We start from the raw sequence: 14,551 nt of genomic DNA on the forward strand, positions 1-14,551 counted from the left end.
ATGCTCTCAACACCTACCATGTCTACAAATGATAGCGTCCCACCGATCAGCAGTGAAAGCTTGACAGTCACCCACTCAGGAACTTACCTTAATTCTTTAGGATTAGGAAGCCTTTATTGCACAAATGTAAAAGACACGATGTTTGAGTGTAGGTCACAAGAATTCCTTAAGTGCAGGGTTGGAAAAACAGCAAGTGAGTGAGGACGAAAGCAGAGTTACTGTTCATTAGTATCACTTCACCTGTGGAAATATTGTTTGGACATGAATAAGGATCAGGTACTCTTAAGTGTGTGGATGTGTATTACACAAGGGACCATGAATGGGTAAGAAACGATGGTGGTAAGAAGGGAGACTAGAAGGGTTAGTCATACAATAAATATAAACAAACAGCTGCACACAAGTGTGTTTTTGGCAGTTGAGTATGTAAATCTTAAGTGGTTGGTATTCTGCATCCTGTTTCTAATCATTGTACCTGTTTCTGGTTCAGAATTTTGTCCTGTTAATTTGCACGGGCATTTGACTTACATGTACTTTAAAGAGGAATAGATTCCCCCCTCCCTTTATTAGTAAGGCATAATTGTTAGCACAGGCAGCTACAGCTTTTGGGTTTTTTTGTTGTTACTTAAATGTGCATATCAAATATAGCCCTAAGATATTACTCCAAAATGTATTTCTTTATTCTACAGAAATCTGCTGAGCCCTTGCCTCAAAGTACATCATAGATGCATAAAATCCTAATTCTGTGAAAAATTTTCTGTAATTGAAAACTGTACAAATTATTTGTAACTATTTTTTTAAAGTTTGAGGAGATGGCTTTTGTTACACCCTTTTTTTTTTTTTACAGTCTGCATGTTAAAATAAGCCTATTGCTGATCTTGATATTAAATTACTCAAATAACATTGAGTTATAATTATTGGTGACTTTAATCCAGTAATACTTGTACTTTAATTTTAAATTGGAAAGCCGACTAGATGAAAGTGCATGTTTCTACTATTTTTAGCTCCACTAAAGTGCTGAAAATGTTATGGTACCTGAGGGAAGACCACAGAGGAAGAAAGTATGTGCTTCTGGTCTCTTCATCCAGAAAAGGATATGTTATAACTGCAAAAAGTTCAGAGAACTTCAGCTGGGCTGAAGAAGAGTCCTGCTTCTGCACGAGGCCACTGAGGAGGCCAAAACTGAAAAAGAGATGACAGACCCACAAAATCATTAAACAGCATGGAGATGGGGTTAAGTACTCATCATCTCTTCCAGTACAGCAATATAAGCTAACTAGTAGGAGATGAATTCAAAACAAACAAAAGGATGCAGTTCTTCATGCAACATGTAATAGGGCTGTTCCCATGCCAGGCAATACTGTGTATGCAAGAAGTTTACACTGTTATAAGGAGAGTCTGAACAAGTACTTGGAAGAGATTTGTTGAAGGAAGAGGCGTCAGTAAATACACAAATTTCTTCAAGCTCACAAAGTGTTCTGACCTGAAAATATTTGGCTGTTGGAAAGGTGCAGAAGTAGTATCATGCGCACTTGCCCCATTCTTACTCTCCCCTAAGCATCAGGTTACTGTGAAATTGATGTTTTCTTTTGTGGGGAGAGTGGATGGCTTAAGATATTTTCTTACTCCAAATACATCATCAGGTAGCAGGCAAGCATGACAGTGTTGTTGATAGAGACTATTCCACAAAGGGAAGGGAGCCCACTTGCCAGCAGCCAGGGCTAGGAAATGTTTTCCCTCCAGCAGTGATCATCACAAGGGGCAGGATGTATGGAATGTGTGGCATCCTCAACACTTTCACTATGAGAGTGTAGGTTCAGTACTTCTACTAGTCCCTTGAATCATGAGTGGACTTTAATTCAAAGAAAAGTCAGGTCTTGTAGCTTCTGCAAGGATTTGTGTTGATGCATGGACTTGACACAGATGCACTCTTCTCAGCTTCCTGCTGGTAGTTGTGTTTTCTGTATGGAAAAAAGAAAGTCCCATTCTCCTTTTTGTCTAAGATACAGCAGGTTCTTCCATTCATGGCAGAAACAGACCCCCATCTGACTGTGGTAACTGCACTGGCTAAGCACACACCATCCCAGTGCTTTGGTACTGGTTTTCTGTGGATGTTTTTCTGTCTTAATCAGCTTTATGGTGAGATTTAAGGCAGTTAAAATCAACAGCAGGTACAACCTTTTTGCCACTGATGTCTCCTATGAGCCACATATGGCTCCCTCCTGCACAGGAACACCAGTTCTTTCTGCTACTAGTCAGACCTCACACAGGCAGTGGCTCTTCGTGTCTGTTGCTCCAGCCTATTTTAAAGGAGAAATAGAGCCCACCTGAAGGAAGGCCTTAGCTCTTTCTGTTCTGTAAGAGCATCTTGCTGCAGGATGGGTATCTCCAGCACAGTTGTGATGACTCTGGTTATTGTGGGGTATGAAGCTAATTGAGAACTTGAGGCACTAGGTATAAATTGGCCATAGACATCTCCTCAGACGTCATCTCTTTATGCTCTTAAAGCAATCAGTTTTGTGGACTGGTTAACTACAGTTAACACAGTGAGAAGAAACCCAGAATATGTTTATGGAAGTCTGATGATCTGGAGCTCCTTTGCTGTTAGCTACCCAGAAACTGGCTAAGTAAGGTGTGTTTGTTAGTGGTGGCTTTTACGTGTGGAGTGAATTAGGCTAATTGAGAACATAAACTGAAAAAGTCAAATACAGACACTCGTTTACTTGGTCCTTAACACCAGTGCATTATGAATATTTGTTCAATACGTTAATGCTGGCTTTGATTTGAAAGTAGAGGCCAGCTTGTGTTTTGAGTCCTGTAACATAGTGCTTTCCCTTTTTCATTCTAAACCTCTTATTGTAGGATTCTTTCTAACATATTTTGCTAGACATTACCAAAACTAATTATAATTAATTATCCTACAGCTTCTACTAATATAAAAAAAAATGACCTTAACATTACTCACAATTTACCTTCACTACTGAATTAAAAATGCTTAAGGAAATTCAGGAAACTGCACATTCTGTGAAGAAATCACTTTCACAGGAAATGTTGCAGCTCTTAAGCTTTTCTTTTGGAGAGAACATTTACTGTTTGATCTCCACCAGTTCAGGGTGAGACTTGGATGGAAACACATTTTACAGTGCTTATCTACAGCGTCTCCTTCACTGGTTTTGAGGAGAGGATATTCAAACTGGGTTGAAATCACCTAGGCTGGCCTTGCCTGACCCCGTTCGGAGGTGGAGGGTTTATGTTATCTTTAACGTGGGAAGGGGTTGGAAGTCTGAGTCTCTCTGTTGAATCTAGTTCACCTTTGGCGCTATGCAGGTGTCCAGAAAAATACTTCTCCAGGGGAAGAAACAGACTTCAGTCACATTTCTTAATGTTTTTTAAAACCTAACCCCCACCCAGCAAAGAAGAGAGGAAAGATTCAAAGCCAGTGTGTGAGGGTGCTGTAGCAGTGATACATTAGTTACTTGGGAGGTGTTACTTGTTAGGAATGTTTTGGTTCCTTTTAATATGGTGGATTTTCCTGCTTTCTTTGACACAAAGTATCTTGTAGAGAATAGATGTTTAGAACTTGTCATCCTGCAAGATGCTGGGAATCTAGCCTAGTATTTAGCATTTAACATATGCTTTTCTTGCTGATTTATTTTTATTCTATCAAAGCTAGTGGGATGGACTGTTAAGAGTGAATAGTTAGAATGACTAAAAGCTCTTAACAACCAAATCTTAATGATGGGACTTCATTGTAAATGGCATTCATTTCTTGGTAATAATTCTGAAAAATCTTTAGAATGAGATAATACTGTGTATTTGACAGCCCAAGTGGTTTATGCAAGAATTGAATTGCTTAAGCCTCTGTGGCTCATGGGATGAAGTCTTAATTTACCACATTTTAATTTAATGGATAATTAAATCTTATGCAAAGCAGCCTGCCCTTTTTAGCTATTTAGCTAATTAGTAATGAATTTACCTGGGGAGAAGGGAACATTGTAGGTTTATTATCTAAAATGTCCAGAAAAAAACTCATATAGACATCACAACTCTTTGCTTGCATGATGTGAAACTGGAAAATTCTGACCTTTGCTTTGTTCCAACAAACTTTGTGTTTAGAGGAGCACTTTTGAGATTTAAGTGTCAAATTCTGCTTTGAAATACATAAACGACTCTCATTAAACTTACAGGTAGCCACATATTAGTACAGTAGGGATTACAGAATTTGGTTGAAATTTAAAAATATTGTGGATTAAAAGCATTGTGAGTTGCTTTAACATTAATGACATAAGCTTTCTAAAGAACAGAAATAGCATCCAGTGTTGCAGCCCATGCTGCAGCTTGTTTATTTAAGGTTATGCTTTGATGCCTATTACATGGATTTGGGCTGTGTTTAATTCAAAAATGTTTTTCTCTCACTTATATGTAAAAGAAAACTTTAGCAAGCTTTTTTCAGATTTTTTAAAAAATTATTGAACTATTTTGCATTCTATAGTTCAAGTACTTTTCATAGCTGGTAACAGTTTTGTTTTATGGCATTCAGGTAGGGTTTTTCTGAAGAAAAACAGGATTGTGGCATGCTTAAGGAATCCATAAGAAGGAAAGCTAATCTGATTTACTGTAATTACAGTCTAAAATCCCTTCTATTTCTGGTGTTCTTTCCTATGCTGACTTTTAACTGACCAAAGAGCCTGTATGGTAGGACTAAAGGAACATACCTTGGTAGGAGCTAGACATTTCCTGATCTCTGGGGAGTTACAATGAAGCACCTGCTTCTCTGCATCGGAAGCTTCTTTCTGTCTCAAGGTCAATTCCTTAGGAAATGATAATACTCCAGAGTACAGCCGAGTCCCATTCCCCTATGATAGTGTGATGCTGTGATGTACGATAAAAGAGGCAGAACGAGACCATTTAAGTATCAAATAATTTTTTTACCTAATCAAATCATATCTGAAGTGAAAATCGACCTGATACTGCAAATAAGGAGACATCACATCTATTTAAAAAACAAACAAAAAACTCCAGCCAGCTCACCAAGTAGTTTGGTGATAAGACATCATCTGCTTCTTTTTTGCCTTGCATCAGGAGTGTTACCTGCGTCTGTCTGGACAGGCAGTCATTTAACCTGTCTGCCAAACTTCAGTAGATCTCTAGACTCCGCAATTTCAGTGTTTGACTGACCTTGTTTCTACTAAGTTGTACAGGCTAAATTGAGTTGTTTTCTATACATGTCATATTTTCTTATACTTCTGATGATACTTATTTTTTCTTTTGGACCCTTTTTAGTAGCATGTCTTACCTGATATGCAGTGCCCGATGTGGACACTGTATTTCAATTGGGTGCTTGTTACCAGCACTAAGAAAAGCTTAGAGGTGACATGTCAGGCTAAAGTTGTCAGCCCCATTGTATTATGTCTTCCAGGAAAGTCATGTTCAGTAATACATAACTTCCTAAAACCTTAATTCTTCTTTTCCAGGTTATATGGAGTGTACCACCTTTAATGATATTACGGCATGCCATAAAGCTCGCATTTCCGAGTTGCAGCAACACAAGCTGCTTCTCTGCCAGACCTACAGCTGAACTTCTAGCTTTCTCTGGAAGAACACTGTATCTGTTTAAACTGACAGCTTCTTGACCCCTGCTTTTTATGATTCCTGTGTCTTTGTGAGTGGGAAGTGACCTAGGGTAATACTTTGCCCATTATGAATTCACAGATGCCTTCCTCTTTCAGCCTAGCTACTGATAGTCTTCCATCCCACAGATCCACTTGTGTCACACTTGGAGCATAACCTACATGAAGAATTGCTCACCTTAGGCTTTTAGATAAATCAAGACGTGTCGTGTGTGACCACAGAAAAAACTACAGCACAGCAGAGGGACGTGATCCCTTAGATTACCCCATTTCAGTCACAGCTCTGCCAGGCTGCTGCTCCTATGATCCCTCCGCTGTTCCCTGTAGCTATGGCGAATGCATTTAGAGTGCATGCAGGTTAAGTTCTGTTGACTGTTGCCAGCATAAAGGAACAGAGTTGAAAAAAGCAAACATACAGGTATTACACTTTCTGGGTCTTAGATGAGTTCTGCTGAAGTGGTCTTCTGGTGATGCATGCAGTTGTACCCAGTGATCTTTCACCATGTGCACAGGTTGCTGATGAGTTATTTCCTCTCATTAAAAAAAAACCCAACAAAACTCCCCAATACAAATATCTTGCCAATTTGTGAAATTAATGGACTAGCTTAATATTTTTAATGTTTCTGCTACCTACCAGTCTCATAACGCTGTATAAAATGGCATTTATTGGATGTTGACCAAAGCATAACTTGTCTGCTGCAATTTGAACTCTTGCTGTAGACTAACATTTCAGAATATGTTGCATCAATACTTTGTTTTCTTATCAAGATTTAAATTCTTTAAAATACTGAAAAGGTAAAGTGATGAGCTGGGACATATTCAAATTATTATATAGTTTAAAGCAAAATGGCATAGTGAAAAGATAAACATTATGTGCTTCAGCAACGTATTAACAGATCGTCATTTGATGCCCAAATATATGAAAGCATGAATATGGCTGACAGTTTTGGGGAGCGTAGCTCTGATAAATAGAACATGTGCTTCAGTTTCAAGGCTCAGTGGGTTTCACACAGAAACACTATGCCTGTGGTGGGCTAGGAGTGAACATATTGTGTGGCTTCCAAGTGATTCAGCACTGGTCTACCAGCAGTGAAGTAGAACCAGAATTGCTATAATCATCCACCAGAGGATCTAGCTTTCATGGCACAAGCTGTTTCTTTTCTTAACTACCAAGTGGCATGTAATAGGACTTAACAGGGAGAAAACAGGAGGAAAATAGCAGAACTGAAAAATTCTTGATACTTTTGCAAAGCTGGGTTTTTCTCACTTTTTCAGTTTAAAGAGCAGGAAAAAAAACCTGTGGCTTAATTCCAAGTAAACTGATAATTGTTTAAATGTCACTGACGGTTGATCAGATAAATTTTGCCATTTTAACAATTACATTAATTTTTATTTTCTCATAAGGTTGGTTAATGTGAAGTCTAGCTGGCAGAGCAAGCTGTATGATGTGACTTGAAAAAGTTGTCTGTGGAAAATGTTTTCAGGTCATGGAGCTGTGAAAGGCAATATAAGTGTGTAGGTAATACAGGTTAGGAAACAGTTTGGATATGCTCCTGTTCTAACTGTTATTGAATGACTGGATTAGGCCTGCTGTAGTGTTCCCAGGCAAGTTCACGGTGTATGACAGTCAGGGTTGTGAATGTACTGGTAGCCATTGTCATCCAAGCCCAGTGAATTGGAAAGGTCGTGTGACGAGAGAAATGAGGTCAGGCTGAGAATTGGCCATGCTAAGGGCTCAAGCAAGAGCAGTGAGAGGCTGGACCTGCCTGCTAAAATAATTGATACACAGTGAGAGTAAAGCTTTCTAGTTGGCCTTAACAATTCTGCTAAGACAGTGATCTTAGTACAAAAACAATTGATGGGATTGCTGATGTCACACTTTAAAAAAAACAACAACAACAAAAAAACAACCACATTTTTGTTTTATTGAGAAATTTTAACCAAATATGATCAGGTAACAAGCCAAAATCTTTAGGTACTATTTTTCTTTTCTGTGTTCTAGAAAACCAGGTTTTAAAACCTTTTTAAGTCTTGCATGCCTAAGCAAATTTGTAATTGACCTGCTGTTGAATCGGGGAGAAAAAAAGCTTCTGGGCACAGCATGTCATAGCTAGCAATATTAAATAAGTAAAGAACATGTCATTTTCCTCTTTCAAGCTACTATGATACAAAACAAGATTGAGTTTATTCAAGGTAATTTTCTATTAATGAAGTGACTGCTAAAATTTGATTCTATATATTCCTTCTGTGAGTTGCAAATGCTTTGGATCCTGTTGGTAGGTGAGCACTGATGCTAAGATAGCTTTGTCAGTGTATTACTAGGGATATTCTCAATATACTAGCCCATTGTAAATCCCTCTCATGCACTTATTCTAGAATAAAGATGCAGGAAGCAATACCAGTAATAATAACCAGTGTAAATGAGCCTTTGTAGAGCTCTGTGAAACCAGGTCTTTTTGAGCACTGCCATTTTATCAGCCTTTTTCTTTTCATTCTGCTCTGTCTTCTACTTCAGCTGTGTGTGCCTGGGTGAGTTTTTCCCTTTGAGCTGTTCGAGAAGTTATTATTTTCTTTAGTCCTTCTTTCTTGTCCCTTCATCTAGCGAGTTAAATTTTTGTCACAACAGGTTTGGAAAGGTGTTTAAATACTGAAGCTCAGTTAAGTTTATACTTTTGGTAAAAACTTGGAGATAAGGGATTGTTGGGTTCTCTGGAATTCATTGTTATAATTATCTTTGCTGATGTCTAATATTTTTTCCCAGCTATCTTTCAAAACAGTTACTTGTGACTTTTGCTGTCTACCTTTTGTAGAACTCTGGTTTTCATGATTTTATATTAAATTGGTGACCATTTTAATTGGGTCTTCTTTACAAGGTCTGGTTTTCAAACATCCTAAAAAAAAAAAAAAAAAAGCTTGCCTCTAGTCTTGCTACTGTTTTTCAAATGTGTACATGAAGTCTTTAAAAAAAAAAAAAAATATAATAAACATGCAAAATTCTGCCTGTATCTCACACACACTTCTCAGTGAGGGCCCGACACTGGCTATACAATCAATATTTTGGCCAAGCTACTCTTCTCCTTTCACAGTGCCCAAAGAGTCAGTTTGAACTATAGCCCTAATTAGGTGTGAAATGGAGTAATGTCATATATTTAAAAGTCTGTATGTGAAAAATGATTTATTAATATGTCTCTTATTTTAGGAAGATGTGGAAACAGGAGTCCACCTTGATCCTGCTATCAAGGAAGTTCAATACAATCCCACTTATGATACCATGTTTGCACCTGAGGTAAGAAGCAGTATCTTTAGGGCATAAATGCCTTTTACTTAAAGGGCAGAAGTTCTATAGATCTTGTGTGAAATTCATATAAGACATCTCTTCTTTGGATGATTGCTGTATTTTGGGATCTAGTTTGGGCAAATTGAAAAAAGATTCTACACAGGTATGTTGGTATTTTTAATGCTTGAATTTTAATGTTCTGCATAAAGCTGTTCTAAGAAGAATCTTAAAGTGTTTATCAGAATTATAGCTACAGAATTTAAAAGTCAAGCTAAGAAATAGCATTATAAAGATGAGTAAAACATGAACTGCATTAAAATAGTCTCTTACTGTTTTCATTTTTGCTACTTATTGTGCTACTTAGAGCACGATGACTGGTTGTAAGTCTTGCAGATATGTGGCTTTTAAGAAGATTTAAAATTAAAATCCAAGTACTTTCAGTATAACTATTCACATCAGTGTTAAGTGTTATAGTAACTTAGCTATGCTAAATGTGTACAGTGAAAAATCATTTTAGACTGAATTTGGACTGCCTGGTGCTATGTGACCCACCTTCTATTTTATTATAACTGACAGGCTATCTGAAAGATAAAAATAGCTGTTCAAGCATTTAACTTTTTTTGGTATTTAACTTTGTACAGTTTGCCTTCTGTTAGACCCTGAGTTAGCATTCTAGAAAGGCTGCATCAGTCTGAAACTTCTACATTATTTATGCTTTATGTTTAGAATACCTTTTGTGGAACCACATAACTTGGCCTTTTCATAACAAGGTTGCATTTTGCAACAAACCAAAGCCATGAGGCACATGAGAAAAAATACTGATTTAAATTTACTACTTACCTTGCGTGTTTTAGTTAGGGAAGCCTAACGTGGGACAGTTTCAGGTGTCTGCAAATATGGCTGACAGGCATAGGCGTCACAGTTAAATTTAGTTTTATATTAGTCTCAGTGTATCGCATTTGTTTGTATTCAGTGTTCTTTTCCCTAGCCATGGGATGATCAGGAAGACTTGCATTTGTCATCTCGCCAGAAGAAAAGTGAGGCAGTGTTTCATAAGTGTATTTCCTGGAATAATACAGGAAGTCCACAGTTGCTTTTTAAATGCAGTATTGTTTGCAGTGTAATTTCTGTATTAAGTATGTGAGTTTAGTAGGACCTGGTATCTCTTTCTTAATAGCTCCCTCTTACAGGGCACAGTATGTTGGTACTGATCACATACTGAATGGCAACGTTTTGTGTCAAGTAGTTGCTATTAATGTGTCCTCTGTACCAGTCATACAGGCTAGAAAGTTCAATCGTGAAACAAGCTGTTCAAAGCAATTGTGTGAGCAATTACTGTGTAAAATGATAGGCTAAGAAGCTTACTCAGTAGTCATAAAGAAGTGATTTTTTCATCAGTTTTTGAAAGACAAGGGTTTTTTACTGTTTTTTTTCCTGAAAAATTACACACACGTAAATAAGACATTAGTAATTCTGATATACTTTTTTGAATTATTGATGTAGTTTGGACCAGAAAACCCATTTAGGACTCAACAAATGGCTGCACCTAGAAATATGCTTTCTGGATATGCAGAACCAGCTCACATCAATGATTTCATGTTTGAACAACAAAGAAGAACATTTGCAACTTATGGTAAGTTCTTAACCGTGGAATTCACCTCCAACTTTATTATGCCCAGGTTGGACAAAATAAGTTGTTCTCCATATAGGGCTGCAAGTTCTGTAAATTGCTTTTTAACAGACTTACTAAAATGGGGAAAGGTCTTTGAATGAGAATCCATATGGCTGGAGATCATAGTATTTATTTGGGAAATTTCATTTTTAATTCCTTTTGAAACTAATCAAGTGTATGACCTCCTACCAAACCCTTCTTAATCCTTCCATTAGTTGCATTGGTGTAAAGAAAACAAGTTAAAATTTCACACTTTTAATATGACAGATAACAGTAGATCTGTCATGCAAATAGATTCTTTCATGGGATTCCAACTAAAGGTAGCTCTCAAAACCAAAAGGAAGCCTTACTGAGTTGTCAGGTTCTTCATAGTAGTTGCCTCCAGACACAAGTTGAATGAACAGGAATTGAAGAGTGGGAATACATTGCTAAAATAATCTTTGCAAAAACAGACCCAAAGAACTGTTTGGTGGTGGTCATTATAGTTGCTGATTTCTTCTCTCAAAAGAACTGTTTCACTTGTAAATAGTTGCATTTGAAAAATAAAACATTTGAGTTTTGGAGAGGCTTGGGTTTCAAATAGACTTTTTATGGATTGTAAGAAAAATGGTTTTTTTAAATGGGGAAAATGTGGAAAGGCTATAGATTCTAAGCATCCTTTTTGACACATTTGAAAGAACAAAACTGCCATGTATTTACACATAACAATGGTTACTTTTTCTTCTGTATTTCATTGTAAGCTTTCATTTCTGTTTTAAACTTGGTTGCAAGTGCTTGTCTTGCCAATATGAATCTTTGTTTTCATATGAAGTATGCTTTATATTCTTCAGATTCAGTCTGTTAGGCAAGGTCTGATACTTCCGATATAAACTTAGTGTCATAACACTCAACTTCTTGCACAACAGATTTGCGTCTTTCTTTATTTGTATTTACATTCAAAATACTACTCCCTCCAAACTGTCATGCATCATAATCACCTCCCTACACACGAGTCCCCTTAAATTCGTAAGGGCTTTACCTATGTATGAATCACTTACTGCATTCTGTGATGGATGAGATTGGGCCTTTATTGCTAACATCTGTGGGAGCCATGTATTACAGTGAATCCTGGAAGAAAGAATTACCTAAAATCAGACTATAACATCCTCAGTTTCATTTTTGAAATTTGCATTTTATTAGAGGTTTTCCTGTAAATGTTAAAAATGTGAATATATTTAAGACTTTTTTTTTTTTTCTTTTACACAGTTTTAGCTAATAGGTACTTTTCACTGAGTTGTTTGGGTGTGGAATATAAGCCAAATGCCAATATTAAGAAATGGATGTCTAGTTGCATAACATAACTCTTAACTAGCTTGGCTGCAATTTTGATGTTAGAACTTGAAAGACAATGCAGGTAGGAGCCTATTCAGGATCTGAAGAGACAGGGTTTTTTTCTGTGAAATTAAGTGTTGCATTGTGTGGATTGTGCATTTTTGTATTTGTAAAACAGATACTGGAAAAAGGGATCTGTAAGCATACAGTGTGTGGTTTGGGGCTTTTTTTGTTTGTGAAGTTTAGTTTGGGGGATGATAGAACTATTGAGTCTACTCAAAGCTCCTGCTATTTGTTTATATCATCAGTGTATAGCAACTGCCTTGAAAGCTGTATTACAAGAGGGTATAAAAATATTTTTTTAAGACTGACAAATGGCAACTGTGCAACTATCATTCAGCTTTCTAGAAATGTTTAATAGATAATGATCTGGGTACGGTGAAAATGGAGCTATGAAAAGGCTGCTATATAGGCAGTTTAAGCTGTAAGAACAAGCACTGTGAGAAGCTGAAGTTCAAGCTAGAAGATGCAGTAAATGAGCATGATATACCTGGCTTAGTAGAAGGTCTATTAAAAACTGCACTCCTTTAAGTTGTCAAAAAGTTGTCTATTAAAAAATTCAATAATAGGTAATAAATATCTTCTTGAAAAAGACCAAGTATAAAAACACAAGTATAATTGCTAGGCATAAACCTAAGTCTTACATGTTTTTAATGACTAAGTCATAACATACTGGAAGAACAGAGAGTAAATTTCTCAAAAGCTGCAGATCTTGAGACCTCTGGCCTCTGTTAGGCTGTTTAAGGCAGGAGGTCTCAAACAAATCTGCAGTGGCTAGCATGTAGATGAGTAGTGGCTGTAAATGAATGATGAATGTGGTACAAGACAGAGCATGGTAAATGAGATCATGCATACAAAACAGCTCAACTGCTGCAGATTATTTTTTTTTAAAGAAGAAAAAACGCTTTATATATCATCTTGAAAGTTAATACATGTTTAGTGAGAAACCTATATATTAATCACAAACAAAACCCAAGAATCCAAGTATTTTTTGGCAAAAGTCTTTCTCATCTACTTCTCTTGCAGTAAATACTTACTGTTGAAAGTACTTTTTTCCTTGTGATGCTTGGATAGCTCAGAACATCCGTGCTGCCATTGAGTGAGGGATCTTCCAACCCTTTATCCTATTGGACAGGTGGGCAGCAGTGGGTGCCTAGTGATAAACAGAAGAAAAAAGAAAGAGAATAGTGATACATATTAATACTTCTTTTCAATATCCAGACTCAGTCAAGGGCAATGTCTCTCTATTAATTTTCAGTGAATTTGCTGGATTTGTTTCATTTGCTTTTGACAAATTTGTCCAGCTGCTTCTTGAACCCATATAATTTTTCTGTGTATGTAGTAACTTACTGCGGGTAGTTCTGCAGCTTGCCAGCACCTTGTGTGAGGAAGTACATCCGTTTTAAACTTATGGAACTTAACAGCCTTCTAGTTTGACTTGATATCCCTTAGTCTCTAGTTGGAAGATACAATGAGCAGTCATTTCTTATTCACCATTTCTGTGTCATTCCTTATTTTATAGATCTTTCCATTCCTTTCCATGCCTATGGCTGCGCTTGTTTCTCTTCTGTGCCTCCTCTAGTTTCACTGTATTGGTCTCAAGATGAATAGCAAAGCTGTGCACAGCATCTAACATGCATTCTCACTGTGAATTTGTCCTATGGACACTAAAGTGAGAGGCTTTTCCCTCTCAGTTTTTAAGAATTCTTAACATTGCCTTTTTCTCTATGACTTTGAGTAACTTTGTAAAAGCTACTTGCTCTCATTTTCCAGACTGTTTGTCAATACGTTCGTTGAACAGTGCCAGCCTGAGCATGGATCTGCCATCAACTTTCCTGTGCTGTGGAAACTGACCATTTATTCTTGCCAGTGTTTTAATAAATGTTAATCAATTAACCATGTAAAGACCTGTGGATTTTTTTATATCATTTTTGACGCACCCTGTAATCAGTCAGTTTCGTAAAGGTATCCAACATCAGCCAAGCTTTGCTCATTCACATGATTGTCACTTCAGAAATATTCTGGAGGTTTTGTCACTGTAATTTACCTGTACAGAAAGCTATGTTGTCTGCTCTGCTGCAATATATAATGCTCATCCAAGTGCCTACTTGTTTTCTTTATTACAGTTTCTACTACTTGAAACTTCTAACCATACAAATGTCTGTCTGGTTGACCTGTAGTTCCCCATACCTCCTCTGAAGCATCTTTTGAAAGTTGGCATCGTATTTGATATGTTACATTTCTGTCATATTGAGGTGATACTAGGCAAGATGTTTTGCACTGTGGTTCAGCTTTAGATCTCCTGGATGACTACCATCTGGTCCCAGTGTTTTGTTACCACTTATTTGATTATTTAGCCTTATGACATTTCACTTTGAGGTAGATATTTTGTCATATTATGCATAAAGAAAGGTTCTGGCACAGGAGCCTACCCAAGCTTCTCCATAATGAACATGAGTTTAAAAAAACCTCACTGATGTTCTCTTTTCATTCCTTGATCATCTGTTGGCCTACATGCTCTCTGGTATGCTTTCTGTCCCTGCAGTTTTTTACAAAGGGCAAGTGGTTTTTATACCTTATGTGACTTGCTCCTTGCTTTTTTTT

At 37.1% G+C, this 14,551-nt stretch overlaps 1 protein-coding gene across 1 annotated transcript in view; it reads left to right on the forward strand.

The window, feature by feature from the left end:
• Nucleotides 1–333: 333 nt before the first annotated feature.
• Nucleotides 334–14,551, forward strand: part of CDC40 (cell division cycle 40) — a 42,341-nt gene continuing 28,123 nt past the window's right edge. Inside the window, exons 1-3 of the mRNA XM_026844193.1 lie at nt 334–339; nt 8,827–8,913; nt 10,408–10,537. Of these exons, the coding sequence (XP_026699994.1) occupies nt 334–339; nt 8,827–8,913; nt 10,408–10,537 (223 nt within the window). The remainder of the gene's footprint in view (nt 340–8,826; nt 8,914–10,407; nt 10,538–14,551) is intronic.

Source organism: Athene cunicularia (genome assembly GCF_003259725.1).
Source record: "Athene cunicularia isolate RWA chromosome 3 unlocalized genomic scaffold, athCun1 chr3_part1, whole genome shotgun sequence".
NCBI lineage: Eukaryota > Metazoa > Chordata > Aves > Strigiformes > Strigidae > Athene > Athene cunicularia.